We start from the raw sequence: 23,119 nt of genomic DNA, 5'->3' as shown, positions 1-23,119 counted from the left end.
AGCCCCAAGAAAGAACTTTGAAAAAATAACTTAAAATGGGGCTAATCCTGTCAAGTCAAGTAGGTTGAACTACTTTGCATTATAGCAGTTAAGTAAGATGCTGAGTCTAAACACAATGAGACTTCCCCCTAAATGTATAGTGACACTGCTTTCATTCCAGTTCATCCAGGGTAGTTGTGCATAATTATTAATAGGGCTCCATTTCACTTTTGAAAGCGTTCTGGTTTGGATAATAAGTTATATGATCACTCTATCTAGAGTAAAATCTTTAGATGGAAGACAAGTTTAAAAGCTGTTATTTCACCTCAAGGTTTGGTTATTGTGTTTTAATTTTTTTCTCTCTAGCTTTGAGGCAAACTGTGAAGACAGAATTTAGGGTTCTCAGCCACACAACAAGTAGCTTTTCAAACTGCCTAGACTTGGAATTTATGACTAAGCTAATGCCCTTGGACTGCAAGGAGATCCAACCAGTCCATCCTAAAGGAGATCAGCCCTGGGTGTTCATTGGAAGGACTGATGTTGAAGCTGATACTCCAATACTTTGGCCACCTCATGTGAAGAGTTGATTCATTGGAAAAGACCCTGATGCTAGGAAGGATTGGGGGCAGGAGGAGAAGGGGACAACAGAGGATGAGATGGCTGGATGGCATCACCGACTCGATGGACATGAGTTTGGGTAGACTCTGGGAGTTGGTGATGGACAGGGAGGCCTGGCGTGCTGCAATTCATGGGGTCACAAAGAGTCAGACATGACTGAGTGACTGAACTGAACTGAATGCCCATTGCTTCAAAGGACAAATCCATGAATGAATTGGCATCGGGGTGAGGCCATCCCATTCAGCAACAAGTGCTGTGGATTATGGAGATTCATGTGCTGTGCTGTGCTTAGTCAGGTCCAACTCTTTGTGACCCCCATGGACTGCAGCCCACCAGGCTCCTCTGTCCATGGGGATTCTCCAGGCAAGAATACTGGAGTGGGCTGCCATGCCACCTCCATGGGGATCTTCCCAACCCAGGGATCAAACCCAGGTCTCCCTCACTGTAGGCGGATTCTTTACTATCTGAGCCACCAGGGAAGCCCAATGATACCCAATAATACTGGAGCAGGTAGCCTATCCCTTCTCCAGGGGATCTTCTCGACCCAGGAATCAAACTGGAGTCTCCTGCATTGCAGGCAGATTCTTTATCAGCTGAGCTACCAGGGAAGCCCCATGGAGATCCACACTGCCCTTATAATAAGGGAAGAACACTACTTCACTTGCCTCTGGAAGTTGACAGCATAAAATGTATTCTCATATTTAACATCAAATTTAAGTCTCAAGAGCAAACATCCTCTCTATTCCACAATTTCATGTGTGCCTCAGATTTCCACATAAGTGGGTAACCACTTGGGAAACCCATGTGTGCAGCTCACAAGTTGTCTGATGCTCACTTCCGCCGCCGCCAAGTTGCTTCAGTCTCTGACTCTGTGCGACCCCATAGACGGCAGCCCACCAGGCTCCGCCGTCCCTGGGATTCTCCAGGCAAGAATACTGGAGTGGGTTGCCATTTCCTTCTCCAGTGCATGAAAGGGAAAAGTGAAAGTGAAGTCGCTCAGGTCGCTCAGTCGTATCCGACTCTTCGCGACCCCATGGACTGCAGCCTACCAGGCTCCTCCGTCCATGGGATTTTCCAGGCAAGAGTACTGGAGTGGGGTGCCATTGCCTTCTCCTACGCTCACTTCTCCCTACCCACAATCCCCAGTTCCTGCCTTCCTCAGTCCTTGACTTGTGCTTTCCATCCACTCCCAAGGACCTTCTTCTCCAATTCTGAACCCTGCCCTTCACCTCCATCCCACTCTCGGGCCATGATGCCTACGTTTGCTTATCATTTGCACGAAATCAAAGTCAAAGATGAGAGGTGTTCTGGATGCACTCCTACTCAAAGACATGTTGCCAGGTCTACCCTTTACCTAGACCCAGCCCATTTGGAAAGGAGCATAAGACATCACCCTCATTTTACAGATGAGGAAACTGAGGCAAGGAGGTCTAGTGGCTTGCCGAATGTCACACACCAGCAAAGCATGAACGAGAGAGATGTGGGTCTTCTGAATCGTGCCCATGCTCTTTCTCTTATATTTATACACAGGCTCAGTCGCTAAGTCCTGCCTGAATCTTTTGCAACCCACTGCAGTCCTCCAGACTCCTCTGTCCATGGGATTTCCAGGCAAGAATATTGGAGTGGGTTGCCATTTCCTTCTCCATCTCTTATACTAAAGCTTGTCAAATTTCAATGAGCATAACTTACAAGGACCAAAATGAAAATGCTGGATTCCTTGTCCAAAGAGCAGGAAAACAGCATTTTCCTTTCTTCTCCCATCTTTTGATTTACCATGATATTTTTTATCTGCCATTTAACACTGTACTGCTTCCACACAGGGATACTAACCGAGTCAACACAGGCCTTCAAAGATGCCCAAAGCATCACTCATGATTGAACACACGGGGCATACGTATCTGACCCTGACCTCACCATACCAATGCTCAAGGTGCCTGGCAGGGGCACAGGGCAATAGTGGACACTGAGTGGGGCGGGGGAGCCAGTGGTCATCCTGGCAAAGTGTGGAACTACATACGTTTGAACTAAGACTTCAAGCCCACTTCCCTCACAAATTTCAGTGTCCCACCAGACTTCACTCACAAAATATAATTTCAAAGATAAAATTAGTAAGAATGTCAAGTCAGTCACCACAAAGCATTATATATCCCAAGCACAGGGCACCCCTTTTGAGACAGGGCTTTGTGCAGTCACCTTTTAGCCAACCCTGTGCACATGAATCATCTGGGGATCTTATTAAAATGCAAGATCCAACTCAGTAGATCTGGGGGAGTCTTGAGACTGGGCATTTCTAACCACCTCCCAGAAGATGCTAATGCTGTTGGCCTCAGAGTATCCTTGAGTAACAAGATCCTATTCCACAAGTCTCATTTTTTAACTTGTTTATTATGTCAGGTCCAATTACAGAACTTCTATTTCTTTCATTATTCAAATAATGCAGCCATGAAAATAGGTATTAAATACAAGTCACCATCCATTGTATCCTTAAAACATGACATGTCAGAAGGAGCAAATCTATTAATATATTTATGATATCCTCTGGCCTGGGTTTAAAGACTTCATGCTTGCACATATACTGATGTCACTCAGGTATCCATCATGCAAAGGCTGCCTGATATCTCCTGGGTAGACAATGGCCCCACTGCTCAGAAGGTCCTGTTGTTGAAAATTGTCAAGTACAATTTTCTAAAACAGGAGCAAGGGCCCATAGCCTCAGCTCATAGATAGAAATGACCACTGAACAGTTTTGAGTTTATAAAGGTATACTATTTCAGGAATAGCAGTAACCTCAGATTCTAATGGATAAAATAGGCAAGATTTCTCAGCACTCTTGTAATAGGAGCTCTCAGACTATGGAGTCCTATTCAATGTCAATCCATGCAGCACATGAAAAATGAGATCTCTAGAAAAATGAGCCTGTCTCTTCATCCCTAAAATGGGACCAGTTACACTTACCTTACCCTATGGGATGATGCCTTTGATCAAATCATATGAAATGGTCACTATGAAAGGTTATGAACTACAAAGTACTGTACAAATCCAAAGTTGTTGTTGTTTAGGGACTTCCTTGGTAGTCCAGTGGTTAAGACTCCATGCTGCCAACACCAGGGGCTCAGGTTTGATCCCTGGCCAGGGAACTAGATGTCACATGCCACAACGAAAGATCTCTCACGTAGCAACAAAGATCCCGCACACTGCCACTAAAACCCAGTGCAGTCAGATAAATTAAAAAAGAAAAAAAAAGTAGTTGCTATTTAACAGCTTTAGAAAATGCTGTAGGTAACTAACAGATGTAACATTTCAACTTCATGTCCCATAGCATTTGAGGTATATGTAGAGGGCAGGGGTGTTAAATGGAATATTCTTTTAAAGGTAGAATGTTACGAGACTGACAAACCACTTTTATAACTGGAACAAATTGTGTCTGCCATTCAGTAATACTTGGAAATCCATCATCAATTTGACTTATATCCAGCATCAATAAATCACACAAAGTGAACCCTGTGCAGCCCAAAGAGTAAACAAAACTAAACACTGTGTTTCACCTGCCTTTTTGGCAAGACAAAATGAAAATTCTGGTTACTTCAACTGAAATAAAGCCTTTGGTCTCTGACTGGTTTGGTTATTTTTGGAATCTTTTATGGAATACTAACTTTAATTGCTCTAATTCTGCAGGAAGCCACATTGGAAGTGCAAGGAAATATAAGTGATTAAAAAGCAGAAGTGAGGGGGGAAAAAGTAACCACATATTTTGCCCCAACTTTCTTAAGCTAATATATCAACTATAATGCTTCAAAAATGCAGGATCCCCAGTTGCTATTCTTGCCCCAATTCTTACATGACTACATTTAACACGCTTCACCCATTGATGTTAGCAGATTTTTTTATTGTCTGTTATTTTACCAGGGATCAACATAAGTGAAAGGAAAGTAACTTTTTAAATCAGTGGCAGACTTTAAAATTTCTAATGCAGCAGTGAGAGAAAAATATGAAGCTTGTTGTTGTTGAACCACTAAGAAATTAAGCTCTAACCTAAGCTCCAGATCATAACCAATCGAATTAGTAAACCACAGACAATAAAAATAAAACTTGATGTAGTATTTAAAATACACTAGTTTTTAGACCTCCCAGGCTCACACAACACATTTTCTTAGATGAGGTCTTTATAAGAGACACCAACCTTAAGTGACACAAAAGAATTTTTAAGTTCCAATTAGTTTGGTGTCCTTTGTTGATATTATTTTCCTTTTTCTGACCAACAATAATGAATAACCCACAAGCACTAATGAATAACTAACTTCCTTTGTCTCCAAGGACAGCAGAGCCCAACAAGAAATGTCAGAGGCCCTGAAGTAAAATAAAAAACCTTTACAATGAAAATCTTTCCAATTATATAGTCCTAGAGGTACTGCGAACTGTCTTAAGTATTTAAATTGCTGTGTCAAACACGCTTATAGTGAGGATCATAAAACTAATTTCCCAGATGCCTTGAAAAATGCATTTCTCCCAGTCTAATTACAGTATGTAACTGTTGAGAAGAAAGCAGGGAGAAACACCACTATTGGCACACTGTTACTGGGATTCTATACTCACCAATTACAGAAGGGTCAGAAAGTTGCCAGCTGCAGAATGTCCTCGACACTCGGTGACAAAGATCAATATAAAAATTCTTATTTCAACACATTAAAATTTACATTTTTAATTACAGTAAGGAATCATTTTAAAAATAAATTTCTATATCTTAGAAATACAAAGCTAAAGGTAAATTTTTCTTAGTTGTACTACAGAGAAAATAAAAATATACCCATGTTCCTGAGAACCAGCGTTCTCACTAAAAGCTTTGCAATGAGGAAGTGTGACGAAGAACTCTGTGATGTTATATTTTAACTGGAACTCACTACCTTGTTCTCGTGTATTTCCTCACTCTGTCCATAGAAAGGACCTAGAAGCAATGATATCCCAGAGCCAGTAAGAATACCCTTTCATCCAGTTTCCCAAATATCATTTCTCACTAAAAGGAACCTTAACTCTTGGGGAAAATGGTTGATTCCCAGTCTGGGGCAGTGAAGTACAAGCAATGCTAGAATATTTTGTGTCTCAAAGTAAGGAAGAACTTAATGGGAACATGTCAAAAGGACAAAAGAACTGACCTGAAGAGGCTTCCATCGGTCAAATCTGGGACAGTTTGACCATCAGAAAAAATAGTGATGGTAATGAGTTAGGGCACAGTGAATTTTTTAAAAGATTAAGTGAATCTGCAATGACACTAGAAGAGAAGAGAGAGAAGCTCTCCTTTCCAGAAGAAGACCAGCTAATAATCATAGAAGGAATGATAAAATCAGAGAGTAACCTTTATGCAATCAGCAACATAACCACTGATTCAGACAAAGATCAATAAATCCTATGAAAGGTTATTAAAGATATTCACATACGATTATTTGTTCATTTTGAAAAGTGTCCTTTACAATGTAGAGATCTAGTGCCACCACCTTAGACGGACCACCAAAAGCAGCATTACAAATACTAGGACAAATGAACATTTAGTGCTTCCTGGTATAACACAATGGGCGGTGCACGAATCACCCATGTAGTATTCTTGCCAAAAATGTTTAACCTGAACCCAAGTATGACAAAATGACTAGACTGATCAGGTTGTGAGACAAGACAGCTGACCTGCACTTTTAAAAAATATTAACACATTTTTGTCATGAAAAACACAAAAAAAGTCAGACAGAGGAGGTCATTCTAGATTAAAGCATACCAAAGAAACGTGGCAACCAAACATAACCCAGATGCAGTGGATGATCCTTCATTAGAGCCTAGATTTTTTTTTTTTTTAAATGGCTACAAATAACACTGGATTGTGAGGGGGGAAAATAATACCTTATATTATAAATCATGATTAAGTAAAATAAACTACATAATGAATTTGAATGTGAGCTATATTTTAAGATATAACTGTTTATAAGTGATACTGTTGTATCAAAGCTAAATTTCCTGGTTATGATCAATGTGTTTTAGGGATATAGCATGAAAGATACCTGCTTAGGAATCTGAGGGTAAAGGATCACAAGGTCTGCAACTTACTTCCAAGTGTTTCAGCTTACTTTAGAGATAAAGATGGTAAATGCCAAAAAGTAAAATTCAATAGAAGGTAATACAAAATGAAATGAAAAAAATTCTAACGTTTAAAGAAAGATATTCAGGAATGAAGAATAAGTTTTATTTAAGAGATTAGTTACCTACGAGTGGAAGTAGTTGAATGCAGCTTCTGGAAAAGCCAGTGAAAGAAGGTAGATTCCAAGGGAGTAGAACCTTTTGTCTTTTCTGACAAAAACAGTTATGATCATGGGCCTGTCTCCCTTGAGCTTGTAACCATTAACAGCAGTCACCCACCCTTAACTGCTCTTTCTGTGAGAAAAATGAACTCCTATGACAGAGGTTCCCAGATGCTCTCAGTTCATGGAATTCTTAGTGTCTCAGTAAATTTTTCATGGTGCCCCTAGGTGAAAAGGAACATCTAACAGTTCTGTTTATTAAGTACTTAGGTGTCAATAACTTAATAGTATTTATGTACTAATAACTTATTATCTGTTTGAAAAACTAACAAATTTTTTAAATCATTTTTATTTCATTTTCACATAAACCACAATTATTACTGGGCTGTGCGTTTCAATCATGCCTGCTACTACTTCTCAAATCTTGGAGTCAGCTTGGACATCACCATTCACCTCCTATTCCACACTGATTTTCATTTAGCACTTGCTTTTGTTATTGTGGTAAAATATATGTAACATAAAATGTCCCATTTTAACCATTTTTAAGTGTACAGTTTAGTGGCTTTAACTATATACACACTGCCGTACAACCATCACCAACACCCATCTGCAGAACTTTTTCAACTTCCCAAGCTGAAACCCTGTACCCATTAGTTAATAACTCCTCATTCTCTCCTTTCCTAGTCCACAGTAACCACCATTCTACTTTCTGTCTCTATGAGTTTAATTATTGTAGGAACCTCATATAAGAAGAATCATACAATATTTGTCCTTTTCTGTCAGGCATATTTCATTAGCATAATGTCTCAAAGGTTTATCCACATTATAGCATACGTCATATTTCCCTCCATTTGAAGACTGAATAATATTTCACTGTATAAATATGACTATATCTGCTGCAGTCCATAGGGTCGCAAAGAGTCGGACATGACTGAGCGACTAAACTGAACTGATAGATATGACACATCTTGTTTACCCATTCATTTACACTGATGGACACCTGGGTTACTTCTACCTTTGGCTATTGTGAAAAATGTTGCTCTGAACATGGATGTACAAACTACTTGCTTTTCTTAGTCACAACTACCAATTATGTAGTTTCTCAAAGACACAATATCATCAAAAAGAACATACTATAATCTAATGTTGAAACTGTGAACCTCCTCAAACTAGGGTTTTGCCTGCAGGGATGTCACATATCCCATATTTCCTTCAAAATTTAAAATATCTCATAGCTCTCTGAGTCTCCTGTGGTACCCCAGAGCACTTGGCACACTATTCGGGAACCACACCCTACAATGTTAAATCCATGGTTATTTTCGTTTTCATAGGAACAGAACTCAATCCTTAACATAAACATTACAATCAAATGTATATTTCTCCTGAGGCTCCCACTGGAAATTTTTGAGTCTTCAAATCAGATGTTTGTCTGTATGACAATCCCTAGGTAACTTATTCTATTGACAATACACAGAAACATATATAGATATACCTTGTATTGGTTCTGTGTCTCTGAAAAACTCTAATACACCTACAGAGTCACAAGTTCTTCGGCACCCATCCTTCTGGATCATGACATTGTCCCATGCACGGGAAAGCAGTGGCAAAATCAGGGAGAGATGTCAGTCTCAAGCTTATCACATCAACCCCAAGGTTAAATGCTTCCACAGATTGCCAGTGCCCTCAAGATGGATCCAAACTCCTTAGTATGTCACTCATGACCCTTCACCTGGTTACTGCTTATTCTTTTCCAGCCTCATCTCTTACCTAGGTCTCCACACCTCCCCTCAATGTGAAACCAGACAGAAGTCCATGAAATGGACTATGGTCTCTCCCCTCCAGGTTTTGAGCATGCTTTTCTCTCTACCCAGAGCAAATTCTAGATAGTCCCTGCCCCTTCACAGGCATGTGCATGCACATGCGCACACACACACACACACACACACACAAACACACACAGAGGACATACTCTTCTGTGATTTTAAAGTTAGCCCCTCATTTTTTAGGTATCTGTCTAGATACCCTACTCCTCTCCCAGATCCACCTTTCAAGATCAGGCTGGGGACCCCTTCAAATGTTGCCCTATCACCCTGAGTGTACGTCTACCAGAGCCTCAACCATGCTTTAACTGTTCATTTATTTTTCTGAATTCTCAACTCCCTAAGGGCTAGAACTATGTTTTATTGGCTATCACATCCCTAAAACTCATTTCAGAAGGCCTTCTTATCTCTCCTTGCTATTCTCTGGAATTCTGCTTTCAGTTGTGTATCTTCCCCTTTCTCCCTTGCCTTTCGCTTCTCTTCTTTCCTCAGTTATTTGTAAAGCCTCCTCAGACAACCACTTCGCTTTCTTGTATTTCTTTTTTTCTGGGATGGTTTTGGTCACTGCCTCCTGTACAATGTTATGAACCTCCGTCCACAGTTCTTCAGACACTCTGTCCACCAAATCTAATCCCTTGAATCTATTCATCACTTCCACTGTACAGTGATAAGCGATTTGATTTAGGTCATACCTGAATGGCCTAGCGGCTTTGCCTACTTTCTTCACTTTAAGTCTGGATTTTGCAATAATGAGTTCATGATATAAGCCACAGTCAGCTCTAAAGGAAATCAACCCTAAATATTCATTGGAAGGACTTATGCTGAAGCTGAAGCTACAATACTTTGACCACCAGGTGCAAAAAGCCAACTGATTAGAAAAGACCCTGATGCTGGGAAAGATTGAAGGCAAAAGGAGAAGGGGGAGGCAGAGGATGAGATGGTTACATAGCACCACTGACTCAACAGACACAAATTTGAACAAACCCTGGGAGACAGTGGGGGACAGAGGAGTCTGGCTTGCTGCAGTCCATGGGGTCTCAAAGAGTCAGACACGACTTAGTGACTGAACAGCAACAAACCCCCAAAATAGCAGCTCACCCATAACATATGCTTAATAATTATTTGTAGAACAAATGACTGGATGAAGTTCAAACAGTCCCAGATCACCATTCTCAGTTATTGGCTTAGTTTAGAAACTATCAAGCAAGATTTGAAAGGGACACAATCAGCCACTCCTGGTAACATCCAGAGCACTAGTGGTATTGAACCTGTAAGGTGAGGGAGAATAATAATTCAGTTGTCCTCAACTCCTTACCCATGTCCCTGCATGCCCTAATCATACAGATCCAGAAAAGGCACTGCAAGCTTGGAAGCTAAGCAAGGAGCCAGAAAATCAAAAAGAGGAGAATCAGGAAGCAGTGCTAATTTTTACATGAGTTCCATGATGAACTGACCCTGAGAGTTCCTTAAGTACCTGAAGCATTTTTTTACAAACTATGATTATAATTATAAACCCTTCTAGTCACTATCAAAGTAATATTCCCAAACTCCGTATTGCCTGATAAGCCTTAAGTTACTTATTTTTTTCTAGACTTTAATTTCTTTGTCAGTTATTCAACAATAGCATACAACTCAGGACTGTTGTGAGGAATAACTGAGACTATGTATTGGAAAGCACTTAACACAATGCCTAACACATGCTAAGTTATTATATAATAAGTACAAGTTATTAATATTATCACCACTATTTCCTGCAAGTAAGGATTTCAAACACAAATATATATAAAAGCAAGCTACAGTTCACTAGTCAAGCATGAGCTGAAAGATTGTACTGGGCCTCAGCCCCTGAAAATACAAACACATGAGCTTGACATTAAGAAACTTAGCTTGCCATGTCATGAACATAGCAACCTACAATGACAGAGCTATTTTGGATACAGCCCCCAGGGAACATTTTCCTGTACTTACACTAGATATAAGTTAGCTCTAAGAAATAAAACAATTCAAAACAAACCTAGACCAAAATAAATAAGTAAAAAAGAAAAGAAAAAAAGTTACACATATGTTTAGGTTTTTTTAATCTACCCATTTATATCAACTTCTCCATACTCAGAAATACACAGACACTAAAACAAACAACTTTTGGGTTACCTGCCTGATATAAATCATTATTCATCATAATTGGCTAAATTATGAGCTAACTAGGTGAACAGCCACTTACAAGGCTGCTAGTAATTTTATTTGGTGGTATAAACACTTGGAGGAGGAAATGGAAATCCACTCCAGTATTCTTGCTTAGAAAATCCCACGGACAGAGGAGCCTGGCAGGCTACAGTCCATAGGGTTGGGAAGAGTAAGACATGACTGAGAACGCACACACATAAACACTGAGTATAGGCATTTAAAACTAAATGGTAAAAATACCTAGAGGAATATATAATCATGCTATTCTATATAACAAAGCTATGTTCTACATAAGATACACGCTCCTTTTTCTAGCCCAGATACACATATCATTAGCAATATAACGTCATTAACTCAACATCAGTTTCTAGACGGAGCAAGTCATTCAAATAATTTGTTATTCTCCAACAATTATTCTTAATTCAAAATCTACGGTAAAAAAAAAAAAAAAAAGCTATGGTAATTCAAAACCTACTGAATTGGAAGCATTCTCTCTGCACTCATCTCTCTCAAATTGGCAAGTTTTTCTAGTTCTCCACAAGCACAGAAAAACATCTTTTCATTATATTCTTTAGCTGCTTTCTCTACTGTCACTAGCTATGTTATAAAGATTATAGGTTTTGCTCTTAGGATAATTTTTTTTCATTTTATGCACTTGTTCCTCATTTTATTGGCTATTAAAATTTCTCCACCTTAAATCCTTTTCCTTCCAAACATCACCTTTCTTCTAGCATCCAACTAACATAATGACAGCTGCAATCACCCATCTCCTCCATGGCCTGCAGAATCTAGCTCCTGGTAGGACGAGAGCTCTGTGCATCCAGAGGGCAGGATCTTGCTAAACATGCTCTTGTTTTCCTCTATGACCCTTATGCTACCTCCCTGTTTCCAATCTTTCCATCTCATCTTCAACCCTGTCTCATGAAACAATACATTTACCACTGTGGTGCCCTAGTCCTCACACAAATGTACACATCTACATCCTTTCCTAGGAAGCTACATGTCATTATGAGACTTTGACCCTGACACTGAATCATGTATTTTTCCATAGGATTTGCTTGCAGACAAGAGACAAGGAAGAGAAAAACAACAGTGTCGACTTTTAAAAGATCCCAGAAAGACAATCCTACCTTTCCCAGAATTTGGAGGAAAGGGGCTTCCAAACTCCTGCTGCTTTGGCTTTAAAGTGTGTGGCCCTGACACACCTCCAGCCTGGGTGACCTGGAAACGTGGCTTCCCACTGGTGAGCACTTGTCTCCTGGGGCTCAAGGCAGGCAGATGGATGGGGCTCTCATTCATGTTGCTCTGAGGAGCCATCCCTCCTCCTGAGGGCATCTTGAGATGGAGGCTGTTAGCAAGGCTTCCAATGGCAGGGCTTGTTGTGCTGCCACAGGATGAGGGGCCAGGAGTCCCCGAATGGGCTTGAATGGGAGGGATGTGTTGGCCACTGACCATCCCAGGCCCCTGTGGGGTTCCTGATGTCCGGTGGAGATTCATGCTGCATGACCTTCCATTCATTCTGAAAAAACCTGTAGCCAGGTTGGTCAAATATCCAATGACACTAATGAGTCCTTTCAGGCAAAGTCCAATAAGTTATCCATGGTGTGGTTTATTAGCCTGTTTAAAAAAATAAATGCAGGCATTTTTAAAAGTAAAAAGGAAAATAAGTTACAACGAGTTTTCAACCTGTGTAGCATTCATATCAGGAAGCACTCAGCAAAACAGTCTTTTATGTAGAACATGGCTATCGAATACATGGTTCATTGGCAGGCGCTCTCTCCTCCTGCATTCACGGTAGACATGGATTATGGATCACTGCATTGTTTTGTTTTGTTTGCCACTGAACTGTTCTCAATACAGTGCTCTTGGCAACTATAACCAATCTACTGGTGCCAGCTTGCAAAATGAAACTTACTTTGCTCCACAGAGGATCTGTCTGTACTAGTTCACATTTGCTATGGTGCATCCTGGGAAACCCAAATGCATCCCCTTCATGAGCTGTAAGACTACTGCTCAAAGGTTCCAGTAAACAAACAGAAAGATGATATAACCTCTAAATGAGACTGTGAGGACATTTAACAAGCAATTTTTTCATGGTCCCTAGATTAACAAAAGATTTTTAAAAATAGGCATGGGAATTTCATAAAGGCTTCAGATATCCATATATCTAAATATTTACAGCCGCATTAGAGTCTTAGTTCTATATTGATCCTGAGTTACGGGGATGAAAGTATAATCAACATCACAATACTCTCACCTTTCAGTAAGATCCTAGAAAAGGATAAGACTGTGTGAAATGCTTTACAGAGAGTGTAAGGACAAAACAACCCTTCTCAAGGTGAGTATGTTCACCATATACCACGCACGCTAAACTGACAGTAGTTCCACGAAGCTTCCGTCTGCCCTCCTACCACCCCCTTTCTCAAGTGGCAGAGGAAGAACCAAAAGTAGTGATGTGGCCACAGGGCATCATCATCCATCTGTGTGTCAGTACTCCCTGGTTACAGATCATTAGGAAAGGTTTTTTCCTCCCTTGATCTATAGTTCCCCAAAATGTATGTCATGCCATGACTAAGGACTAAGTGCCACTACTCCAAATAAATGACAGACTCAGTCACAATTTGAATTCTTTTAAGTAAACATGACAGTCATGGAAAGAAGCCAACGTTGGACAAACAAGAAATACAGACTGGGTGCAAAGTAGTAATGGCCAGATATCTTCAACTGGACGAGTCCTCCTTTTTTCTATGATCCACTCAATGTCTTGGGTGAATATTTCCAACTCAACTCCCAAAAGAATGTTCCATAAATCATTGAGCACAGGATATCAACCATGGTAAACTTTTTATGAGGAGGTTTTCTTTTTTCTTTATCATTTTAGAAAGTCAGAAATACAGGTATCCCTTGCTTTTCGAAAGTTCACTTTATGCCACTTCACTTTCAGATTTATCTAAGTAACCATTTTCACTAACCAAAAGAAATTTGAGGAGGGATTTTCACTTTTAAGAAAAAAAAGTGAAAAACAAAAACATCATTCAGCATTTGTTCTGCAGGGGGCTATTACAGAGGCAGTCCTCATCTCGAGCAGTGAGATTGGCATCATCAAGCTCCCTTCCCTAGGAACAACACTCAGCATCTCAACTTCAAGCCTCCACAGCATCAAACTGTGTCTGTGAGCATCTGCGCTTTATCTCAATTTATTTTGTACATCCCTTAGCAACATGTATCCTAAGGTAATTGCTTCTTAACTTTATGCCATTTCAGTTGATGAAAGATTTCTTATGACCACTCTATTTTCAGATAGCAGAGGAAATCTATAGTATTTAATTTTCAAGTCAAGCACTCACTGTGCCTTCTGCAAAGCTGACTGTATATGTCCCTTTATTGAGGAACTTCTAAGGTTAACAACAATGTAAATCTAGAATGCTTTCTTTAACTTTATCAAGTCTCCATTCTACTAATAATTCTATCAGTCTGCCACAGTTAATACTGACATGCCATCTAGTCCTCAGAAACAATCCTAGGTCTCATTCCTATCTTTCCCTCCACTATAGTAGCCAAGAAGGGACAAATAAATGCAACGTAGATTATTCAAACCTGCATCATTTAAGCTGGTTCATGAAACAATAAGAAATAATCCTGTATCAGACTGGCTGTAAGATTTTTTTTTTTAATGCTGGAAAAATCCCAGTGCCTTTTCTGCTGCACCCATTTAGAAGAACTCAAGTGTATTACCAGCTGGTCTGCTGATTCATTGGTTGATTATGGGCAAGACTCATTTAACGTCTCTGTGCTTTGCCAGATAATATTGGCCATCTATTCTCCACTCATTGATAAAATAGTGTTTTCTGAAGCACTTTGAACCTTGCACAAGAAAGCACTTATTCAGCACCAATCAAAAAAAAAAAAAAAGCCAAAATAAATATATTGTATTGGCAATTTGTTGAAAATGAAGAATTATACAACATGACTGGAAATATGAGTCACTAAGACCATGGTCCAAGTGACAAGTGTCTGCAGATTTGCAGACTGTGCCCATTTCCAGGTTTTTAAAAATAAAGGAGTTGGTTCTGGTAGTAAGATCATATACAAGTAGGAATTCTCATCAAAAATCTGGATAAAAACATGTAAGTAAGTACTAGACCATTAAGAAGGTGAGTTTGTAAGAGGAAAAATAATTAAAGCACTAAGACCTTAATTATAAGAACTCAAACTTGCTTGAACATTTATTTTAATTTTTTATAAATCACACTCCTGTTTTAAATAGCTTTAGGGTGAAAGTGAAAACAATAACAAAAAATGTACTTAAATTTTATTACTAAAAAAGCAACAGCCAGAAAGTAAAGTGATTAATACCATAAATAAAAACCAATAGGTCAATGTTGTGTGAGCTGAGAAAAACCAGCCTCAAGACAAAAATAAAATAAACTGTATGAAAAATATGCCAAATAATCCAGTTTTCACATTAATTATACAAGCAGATTTTTCAAACATTAGATACCAGAATTTAAAAATCAATTTGTTTATTCACATTATATAGTATTTTATGTGCTTTTTGGCTAGGTCATATAATCATGCAAATTTTGAGCCTACTTGGTAACAAAAAAGGAATAAACAACTAACTTGTAAGAAAGACCCATCGTCACTGAGTCAGAGTGAACAGTGTTCCCAACGAGAATTTAGGAGACCTGAGTTTTACTTGTGGCAAACCATTTATAACTTCTCTGGACAGTTTTTCATCCACAAAAGATAAAGAATTTGGTGATAATCACTTGAAACTTTGTTCTTTCACATAATTAAGAAAAGGAAGATTACAGAAAGTACACATTAACTATGATGAAGGACAAATATGTAGTTTTTTTAAACATGTTTGTTTTCGGCTGTGCTGGGTGTTGGTTATTGCTCGAGCTTTCTCTAGTTGTGGTGAGTGGGGGCTTCTCATTGTGGTGGTTTCTCTGTTTGCAGAGCAGGGGCGCTAGGTCTCATGGGCTTCAGCAGTTGCAGTTCTCAGGCTCTAGATCACAGGCCCAGTAGTTGTTGCCCACAGGCTTAGTTACCCTGAGGCATGTGGGATCTTCCCGAACCAGGGATCAAACCCATGTCCACTGCATTGGCAGGCCGATTCTTTACCCTGAGTCACAAGGGAAGCCCAAATAAGTAGATTTTATGTCTGCAGCACTTAAATCAAAGGGACTGGGTGGATATGAAAGCAAAAAAAGAACAGCAATCTCTACCAACTCCATCAAAACAAGAGCTGATAGGAGGCTTTCACATCAGCAATGTGCTGAAAGAAAACATTCACCCTGAAAAATGAACATCCAAGTTAAAATTTCCTATACTTTGCCAGAAAGTAAAATCACAACTAATCATTATCAAAACCCGACTGGTAGGATTCCACTGGAAGAGCATTTTTCTCTTTAAAAACTTACGGTCTCCAGCATTACTTTCTCTTCTGTCCTCCATTCAATGAGTAACCCAGGCATCATCAGGAAAAAAAAAAAAAGTAGAAACAGAAAAAGCAAGAAACATCCAGAAGGATAAATTTGGTGTACTTTGGATATGACATATTAACACATGTAGATTTTTAATACTCCATTGGTTAAAACAATGAAAATGTTTACTCATTCTGCTATGTGTCAACATAAGTTAATAAATCTTTCCTTTCAACCGCATTAAAACTCTTAAAACACACTGTTGTAAGTGAGGTCAGAGAGGAAATTACTTAATTCCTGAGGAAACCAAGGCACAAAATCATTTAATGATAGTTTCAATAGATTTCTAGAAAAGCTATGACTTTAATCAAAATACAAGATCATACTTCTACCTTCTACCCAACGCTCGAGGCACTATGCCTTGTAGGTTAAAAGATTCAAGAAAGCAATGTTAACTCATCTCTTAAAGAAAATTCCAAAAACATGAGTTCCATAATGTCTATTTACATCCAAATCCCTTTCTTACTTAATATTATTAATAGACTCATCTAGTGTCATAATTCATCTGATGAGCCAGTTAATTATTAATTTTCATACATCATTTCATTTCCTTAGGCTACATTTAGCCTTTGTTACATTTTCCATTCCTTTTATGCCACAAGCATTTCTTACCCTGCACAGAAAACCTGATAATGAGACACAAAACACTGGTCAGCAAACAAATCGCCCCTGGGCTGACTTCTTATATATACATATAAACCATCTAAAATAAGAGTTTTTATTGATTATTTTATTTCTCCCCTTCAGGTTAATGATTGTATAATTTCATTAATGTTGCCTTTACAACATCGCTGCCTTGATCACTAATAGGCCCATACTATTCCCATGGGTTTCTCTAGTTACAGCTTTGTAGCCAGAAGAATATAGAAATGAAAAGCCTATTGATAGATAATATAAGTTATTCTCATGCACGGCTGCAGTGTAAAGCACATTTTGCAATTCAATCAAGGACAGATAGAGCTGAATGTTCTTAGATCCCAGGAGTTCATTTTAATAAGCAGAATGTACCTTGTCCTAACACAGGTGACTGACTCCTCAGAAAAGATTGTATAAACAAAAACCAATCGTGTAAGTCATTTTATTGGCAACAGTATAAACACAGCTATATTAGATGTCACCAATAAATCAAAATTACTCTTGTCTGCAATTTTAACAACAGAAAAGTGCAAACATGTGCCTGTGAAGCTGGAGGATATTATAGAGGAAATGCACTGGATGTGTACAATATCATTTCTCTAAATTGAAAGTATATTAAGTAACCAGCACAAAGTATAGCTGATCATTTCTGTGGTTTCATAACTTTATACAGTGAGACTGACAGACTCACAGACTTTACAACAGAAGTTACACGGAGACAGAGCTGGAATAATTCCACGTCATTAGGATGTGGAGTGAAAACTCAAGGAGGTTACACCTGGTAGTTAGTACATATAGACCACATGGCCACTTGGGCACTCCCAAGGTCTAATATAGGTAATTCAAGAATATTAACATATTTATTTTGAATACTAAGATGTTTAGCTGTTACTCAAGCAATATAATCACCATTAAAATAAAATTAAAGAGGTTTAGCTTTGAGTTATACCATACTTCAATTAAAAGTATGAAGACAAATCAGTGTTCCCTTCAGAAATTCAAAACCATTCTACCAAAGACCACTCAGAAAAGACAATATAATGAACTTATGGATCCCATTTAATAGAATTCTTGACATTGTTTTATCTGTTGACTCCAACTCTTTGCTACTGAATTAGAGATAAACACTTTAACTTTTCATATAAAATTTTCTCAAAAATAAAAATAATATTCCCCTAAGTTTATGGAGTAAAATATCTGGCAGTGCCTTTTTAATCCAATGAGTGGCTATGATACTAAAAATGTGGATAGTAAATATGGACAGGATGCTGAGGAAAAAAAGGAAGGGAAAGGGCGAAGAGGAACAGAAAGGAGGAGAGGGGAGGGAAAAGCAGTGGGAAAAAATGACCAAATCTAATGCAGGAATTTATTCTGTAGTTAGTTAATCCTAACTTAAAAATCAGAAGCAGCAAACAACCTTCCAAACAATGCTAGTGATTATAAATTTCTAGAAGAAGTTCAGGACCTTCAGGAAAATACTGCTGGAGGGCAATATTAGAAGTTCAATAATTTTCTTAGAATCTACTTTTTACACTCCAATGCATCTATGCAACTCTCATACCCCCCTAACTGACTAAATGTCACTACTTTTAGTAGTAATTACCTACAAGTGTTTCATCGACTTTGCCTCAGTCATGAACTCACCAATGAGTACAGCAAGTTCTAGAAAAACATGACCCTACCAAAAGAAGCAAAAGAGAGGGGGATAGCTAGGGATTCCCTTAGTCAGCTGCAAAAACAAACAAACAAACAAACAAAAAAAAACCACACACAAAATGAGAACAAACTTGAAAGGAAAATAATTTTTGAGACAAACATAGGTAAGTTCAAAAAGGCACCATGCCCTGGCCAAGGCATTGGCCCAAGTTGAATATGGGCTGTAAGTTCAGATCTATGTTTAACAAAGTATTGTTTCTAAAGTACTGTTTTTTTCAAATTGGTCAAAATCCACTGGTGAGCCCTGAAATCAACTATTTAATGGAGAAACATTTTTTAATGAAATAGAACTGACTAGAATGAAACAGAAGCCATCAATGTGCATCAAATATATTAATGGTTAACAATAGTTTCATTTCAGAGATTTGCAGGTATATATGTCTGCATATCTATATGCACAGTGCTCTGGGTAAGATAAAAAATATATTTTCTGGTGGGTTACAGACAAAAAACACATAAAAGCTACTGTTATAAAAGCATTAAGACTATCTGCCAGCCCAGGTACCTACTAAGAAAATCTGTAGAAACAGACGAAATTAAACAGCCAAAGTAAAACAGATCCCATAATATAGCTGTAGTGAAGAGAAAATCTAAATGATTGACATTTTTAGCTTTATGAAAAATAAGGATTAAATAACACAAAGCTATACTCCTACTGGGGCTTCTCTGGTGGCTCAGATGGTAAAGAATTTGCCTGCAATGCAAGAGACCCCGCTTCAACCCCTGGGTTGGGAAGAGTCCCTGGAGAAGGGAATGGCTACCCACTCTAGTATTCTTGCCTGGAGAATTCCATAAACAGAGGAGCCTAGCAGGCTACAGTCCATGGGGTCACAAAGAGTCAGACATGACTGAGCAACGCGCCCGCACACTCCTACCACTGTTATCTTTCACTTTGCCTTTTATTTAGTATCGATTGATCAATTGTGCTCTACAAATACCAATTAACCAACTGACTGACAGAATCAGAGATCAAGATGACTGACAATTTTATATCTTCCTTGTTGCAAGGGGTAGATGACCTTCCCTGAAATAAAACTTCAGCTTTACAATGTGAAAGTGGTGGTGGGGGGGGGGGGGTAGTTTAAATTAACTGTCCTCGAGAACTGAGTTTTTTTGAAATGTGTTCTTAATATGAGTTAACATCAGATCCTATGAGGAGGAATTTGAAATGGAAAAATGAACACATTCCCAATGATGTCACCACTGAATTAATTACCTGAATTGCAAAAAGTGAACACCACATGGCCATGGTTTGAGACACAAAGGCTTCTTCAGAAATAGAAAAGTAACTGGCTGGAGATTTTTCTTTAAAAAAAAAAATCCATTTTCACACAAGGAGATACTTAGGTTGTAAAATATGGCAAATTAAAGTGCATTCTTGGTCACCTAGTGTACATAAATAATTACTCAGCCATGTGAATAGCTATTTGCAAAGCTAAAACTCACAATTCTTTCAAAAGGGTAATAAACATCTATCTATGGAAGATTCTAGAAATAAACTTAATTTAGCACTCATTAAACCAAATATTCAAGTATATTAAATTATCCCTATCACATGTGTAATTGAGTGATTTCTTTCCTTCAGTGTAGTTAGTTATTGCTGAAAAGTAACCAGTGTAACTATTTTTAGCTGTTGGTAGACAGAAGTTTAATACAAGTTAAATTATGTTCACTGACATCACTGCACAAGTATGAACGTCCACAACAATGACTAGGCCCTTAACCAACATGACAACATATTTATTAAAAAAAAAAAAAAAAGTCCTACATGAATGACTCAGTCAGTTACAGACAGAAGTGGAATCTATTGGTCATACTGCAAAGGTTGGGAAAACATTAATCCATTTCTTCACACACAGGAATAACAAGAAATCATGCATAACCCTAGCATCTGATTAATTTTCTGTGTACAGTAGCCAGCAGGCCTAGAAACAAAACTTCATAGATCTGGCTCAGAGCTTCAGAAATAATTGACACTGAGAAAGTCTGATCTTTTTATCAAGTAGCCTGGAACAGGGTCTGATTTTGCACTGTAATCCTATCTGCTCATCTGTAGTTCAGCAAGACTTGGTGCACCCAAAGGAATGTGCAGTTTTTCCCATTCTTGGCCTAAAGAAATCATGTCAGACAAGACTGGCCCCCCACCAGCTTTCTTTACTTCAAGTCTGCGCTCAACTACTTAGAGCCTTCATTATCTCAGTTTTACAACTCAGTCTCCTGATTTTGTTCCCAAAGTAGAACATGGTTGGATCCTTGTTTCTGTTCATTTCTTGTTCTATTCTGGAGTCTTTGAGTCCACCTGAGTAGTCCTTCCCCTCCTCCCTTCTTCTGCCCTCTCTTCCCCCAAATCCAGATTCTAGTCACCTTCCAGGCCCACCCCACCTTTGGCTTTATCTGATCCTTTCTTAATCTACCTCTGTCACTGATCTGTAAAATGGTGAGTATTATACTATTGTACCTAGTTCATAGCATTACATAACATTAAATGAGATGATGCATGTTACTTGTTTAGCCCAGTGCCAGGTACCTAGAAGGATGTGATAAATGTTGACTATTTCACTCTACATACATTTCCTTTAACATTCATAACTTTCCACATTGCCTTATAGTTATTTGCCTGTGTTGCACCTTCCTGTCTAAATTCTAATTTCATTAAGTTTTAGTACTTTGTATAATTTATCAAGCTCTCCCCAGCCCTTATAGGTACATAAATTATCTGATATACCTATATATTTATATTTTTCACACTACACATGTCATATATATTGACTTTTCAAATACATTTATGCACATATATTATACTTGTATTTATCACACTGTACTGCCTATTTATACTGAAAATTATCATATAATCAATATATAATTATATACTTACATATTCATATCCCATATTTATCATTTATTGCCTGAATAAATATAGTCTAAGTAAGGTGTGACCATAAACCCTAAGCTCTGTGTCTTGTGGAACCAGTTTAATTACAGTTGTGTGCTTCCTGGTCTGTTCCTCCTGGTCTATTCCTTTCTCTATTAGAACAAAGCAGCATAAAAAGTCTATCCCACTCTTCTCAACAGACATATTATTCTTGTCTTTATCTTGGCATACTCGTGAACAATGAAAAATCCTAGCTGAAAGCCACAAAACAAATACAGTCACTTCAGTACTGAGACCAGGCATTTTTTTGTCATGGGGGTTGTTGCTCCTAACAGAGAGACTGCCAAATGCATTTTGGGTTGTCATGGTGGAAGTTGCTCCTCAGCATTCTCCTTGCTCACCCCAAGCTGGCTTCACTTTATGGTTTCACTCATATCTGTGTAGTCTCCCTAATCAGACAGTCATTAGGATAGAGAACAGGGCTTCTGTTTCATTAGTGTTTTTCCTTAACTCTACCATATTAAGTAATGCCTGAAACAACTAATTTCTGCAAGCCACACTGTTTCCCTAAACTTTAAAGGGGAGTCCAAATTATTTGACCTACTAAAAGGCTATTATATCAGCAAAAGAAGTCAAACTCAGGAGTGCATATTGAATTATCCCATTTACATAAGGCATAAAAAATGGGCAAAATTATTACATCTGTTAGAAGTTAAGGCAGTCATTACTCTTGAGGAGAACACAGTGGCTGCAAGAGATGGGGGAAGACAGTATTGAGAAGAGATTAAGAGTCAAGTTTCTGGGGTATTGGTAATGTTCTATTTCTTGAAATCCAGATGCTACTTATTCAGCTGTGTTCAGTTTAATCAAACTATGTATTAATGTCATTTTAAAGACCTTACTGCAAATTTAACCCTCCTGGAAAGCGTAAGGCAGCACGGTTTTATTGCACAGATTTCCTATATGCCATTTGTTTGTGTTTTTATTTTCAGTTCTGAGCCTATGACCCAACTAAACTTTGAGAAAAGTTAAATGTCAAGTCTTGCATTTCAGCATTCTTTATAATAATCTCTACATAAAATAATTATAGAAACACAGAAAATGACTTCTTCAAGGAAGAGAACGTGCATAGGATGGCACTTACTGAATTATCTCCTTCAAGAATTACTCCTTATATATTCTGGGAGAACTACAAATTAACATTCCAACTCGAGATCAATAACTACAATATGAAAGAGACAATACCAGAAAGAATGTCATCAAATTAATTTACTAGCAGAAAAGAATACTGAGAGAAAAAAGACGGAGAACACTAAGCTATCTTCTGAAACGATGGAAAGACCACTTTCTGCCATATAAATGAAGGCAAGGTTAGTACAAAACATAATTTGCTGCTATTTAACCTCCCCACCCTGCCTATTTTGGCCTAATAGGAATGTCACCCGCTAGGTGGACCCTGGAGTCCATCCAAAAAAAAAAAAAGTTGCTTTTTCTATTCAGAATCATGATCACTTCCTCCCAAGA

General features: G+C 38.4%; 1 protein-coding gene across 5 annotated transcripts in view; it reads right to left on the bottom strand.

Annotated features, from left to right (window-relative positions):
* The window catches only part of GLIS3 (GLIS family zinc finger 3), a 674,355-nt gene that overhangs the window by 454,567 nt on the left and 196,669 nt on the right, over positions 1-23,119 (bottom strand). For 3 of the 5 annotated variants that reach the window (XM_081502011.1, XM_081502106.1, XM_081502114.1), the window contains one exon: positions 12,010-12,496. The exons of the other annotated variants lie outside the window; for them this stretch is intronic. In XM_081502011.1, the coding sequence (XP_081358137.1) occupies positions 12,010-12,397 (388 nt within the window). In that variant the 5' untranslated portion in view covers positions 12,398-12,496. The remainder of the gene's footprint in view (positions 1-12,009; positions 12,497-23,119) is intronic. 5 annotated transcript variants of the gene reach the window in all.

This window comes from Giraffa tippelskirchi, chromosome 1 (assembly GCF_054371585.1).
Source record: "Giraffa tippelskirchi isolate mGirTip1 chromosome 1, T2T-mGirTip1v1.2.pri, whole genome shotgun sequence".
Lineage (NCBI taxonomy): Eukaryota > Metazoa > Chordata > Mammalia > Artiodactyla > Giraffidae > Giraffa > Giraffa tippelskirchi.
This window is presented reverse-complemented; position numbering and strand designations above follow the sequence as displayed.